The following is a 2,973-nucleotide window of genomic DNA, read 5'->3' on the forward strand; positions in this document are numbered from 1 at the left end:
CTTGGATGTGGTAGCCGTTTCTCAGGCTCCCTCTCCGGAATCGAACCCTAATTCCCCGTTACCCGTTGCCACCATGGTAGGCCACTATCCTACCATCGAAAGTTGATAGGGCAGAAATTTGAATGAACCATCGCCGGCGCAAGGCCATGCGATTCGTTAAGTTATTATGATTCACCAAGGAGCCCCGAAGGGCATTGGTTTTTTATCTAATAAATACACCCCTTCCGAAGTCGAGGTTTTCAGCATGTATTAGCTCTAGAATTACCACAGGTATCCATGTAGTAAGGTACTATCAAATAAACGATAACTGATTTAATGAGCCATTCGCAGTTTCACAGTATAAAGTGCTTATACTTAGACATGCATGGCTTAATCTTTGAGACAAGCATATGACTACTGGCAGAATCAACCAGATACCTAGTTCCTGCAGGGTGTGCCCGGGAGCGTATCCGTAGATATGCTCCGCAAGACGCACCCCAAAGCCTCCGAAGAGGCAGCGTGTAACGTAGGCTTCACTCTGGAAGGGGCACACGAAGTGCCCGGCCACAGCGACACCCCCGGCGCACCGGGAGTACACAGATGACCATCCAATTGCCCCCACTGTAGCCCCCCAGGAACCGGTCCGCACGCAGGTAGACCCGGCCAGGAATCGCCTTTGCAGGCGTTGGCAGGCTGCGGCATACGGCCCTCGGGTGGAGGGTCCAGACTCCGCGGACACGCCGACGAACGGCGGCTCCCGCGGAGCGGCTCCCCCCGGGAATCTGTAAAAGAAGGCTGGCCAGCGGCCAACGATCCACAGACTCCATCGGTGCCGGGGACCGAGAACGGCCCCCGGGCTTCAGACACCCCGGCAACAACGGGCACCCCCGGGCATGATTAAGCCGGCGCGCCTCTGACTTGGCAAGCTACAGATCCCCGCGACACGATATCTCAGGGGTCACGGGCGCGTCCGCAAGGGACACTCCGGACCTCCAGTCGACTCGCAGCCGCGGGGCAGAGCACCTAAGACCAGAGAACACACCAGCCGCGCGGGAGAAATACCAACGGGCCGGGGTGGGCGGGCACCCCCGTTCCTGAAGCGAGGCCCCGAAGGACCTGTGCGCCACCAGTCACGGAGAGGTGACCTGCCTGGCAGGGAAGAAGTGTGGGTGGGCTTCCAGCAGCTGAGATCAGCTGCCTTTCACCTTCCACATAGTACCACCGGCCCTCCCTGGCCCGCAGACCGGCGCGCAAACGTTTTGTGGTCCGAAAGTGAACCGGGGGGGACCCATATAGTATGTGGTGGTCCGTGCGTCAGCCGCTTTTCCCATACAAAGTGGGCCACCCACACATGCCCTCTACCCGGGCTGCAAGGGGACTTAGGCATTTCTGTCCACGCTCGCTGCCCGTTACGCGGCCATACGCTCCGACGTTACGCCCGTTGTGCTCACTCTCGCAAACCGCTGTCGGCCGCCCACGCCGCCAACACCCACTCCTGTGCCCTTCCACTCCTCCGCCCACCGGCCAGTCACGTGGGCCTCCGCCGTAGTTGTGAGGGCTACACAAAACGCAAGCGCCCGGCTGTGCGCCCCCCTCCCCACGCCGGTTGACGGTCCGAGGCGTCGCTACATGGCGATGTGGAGAGGTTGATCGGTGGATTTGCCAGCCCGTGCGGCCTACGACCTGCCTGAGAGGCGTTGTCGGTGGGCGACCTACAAGGATCTCTACGGTGCATGTACGCGAGGTCGGCCAGATATTAGATTTTGGTGTGTTGTGTATCTCTCCATCTCTCCATCTACAGTGTACATTATCTCTATCGTTGTACTATAAACTACACATCGGTGATCTGAATCGAGCGACGTTGCTTACTGGGGGGACGTGCTTGGGTCAGAGCCGTTGGCCATAAGTGGTGGTGCTCCTTGGTTGACCCGGGCGATATATATATATAATCGGCTGCAGGACTAGATCGGATCACACCAAGAGGCCGATGGCCGGCATCCGTGATGGAATTCGCACATGGACAGTCCCGAGCCATCGCTTAATGTCGCCCACGGGTTAGACAGAGCCATCCTTGGTCGTAGAATGACATCCAGAGTCAACATACTTGGTGACCCCCACCATGTCGCTTGGCCAACTGGTCAGCTCCAACGCCCATACAAAGTGGGCCGGCCGGCCGACCACCCGCACGCCGCAATCCGCAGCCATCCACGGCCATCCCGGCCGCCTCGCTGCCTCGCCATCCGCGCGCGCGCCCTACCCCCCATCCCGGCCCGTCTCTCCCCGCGGCGCCTCGCATCACCCCATCTCACCCGGCCAACTGGTCAATTCCCTTCGCCAGCACGCACGCAACTCGCCGCGGGCACCGGACGCCTGCCTGCCTGGCCCTCGCCGTGAGCGCCGGCCGGTCAGCCGCCCCCGCCCTACAGGTGCTCCGGCGCCGTGTGGCCGGCCATCCTGCGTGCAAACGTTCTGTGGTCCGAAAGTGATTCGTGGGGGACGCCCACCGGCCCACCGCGTCCTGGCGACCGTCTCGCGCGGCCAACTGGTCAACGGCCCTTGGACGCGCACAAGGGCCCGGACGGCCTCCTTGCCTTGACGCCGTTCGAGCCAAGTCAACGCGATTTGATTCCAGATCCATCCCTTCCTTCCTCGGCGAAGTCGAATGGCCAACTGGCGTATGAAGTTGGTCGAAGAGAAGGAGGGAGGGACCCTGGCTCATGGCCGGGGGTCCCATCCCAGAGCCCCCTCCAACCGCCCGGCGCTGCCGGACCTGTCAGTGGGGGAGGTGTATAACACAAATCTAGCCAAGGACGGGCTGACGCTCAGCGACTCGTAGCAACAAGGCTACTTGACCGCGTACACGACCCGCTTGGTCACTTCAGTCGTCTGCAGAGGATTCATCCCCGCGCGAGGTGACATTGCAATTCGCCAGCCAGCTCCCAGGGGCTTCTCCCTAGGAGCCGTCGCCAGCCTGCTGAGGTGCATGGCCCGGAG

At 61.2% G+C, this 2,973-nt stretch overlaps 2 protein-coding genes across 2 annotated transcripts; one reads left to right on the forward strand and one right to left on the reverse strand.

Annotated features, from left to right (window-relative positions):
- Positions 1-1,388: 1,388 nt before the first annotated feature.
- BO83DRAFT_404461 (uncharacterized protein) lies at positions 1,389-1,714 on the reverse strand (the record flags this gene model as incomplete). Its single annotated transcript, XM_025533721.1, has 2 exons — positions 1,389-1,537; positions 1,609-1,714. 2 exons carry the CDS (start codon positions 1,712-1,714, stop codon positions 1,389-1,391), a joined length of 255 nt encoding a protein of 84 aa, XP_025381683.1.
- A 385-nt stretch (positions 1,715-2,099) lies between these two features.
- BO83DRAFT_444188 (uncharacterized protein) lies at positions 2,100-2,973 on the forward strand (the record flags this gene model as incomplete). The annotated part of the gene is made up of 2 exons (XM_025536489.1): positions 2,100-2,383; positions 2,463-2,973. Coding segments are annotated over 2 exons (594 nt in total), but the record flags the coding sequence as incomplete, so codon positions are not given.

This window comes from Aspergillus eucalypticola, assembly GCF_003184535.1.
Source record: "Aspergillus eucalypticola CBS 122712 chromosome Unknown BO83scaffold_105, whole genome shotgun sequence".
Classification (NCBI taxonomy): Eukaryota; Fungi; Ascomycota; class Eurotiomycetes; order Eurotiales; family Aspergillaceae; genus Aspergillus; species Aspergillus eucalypticola.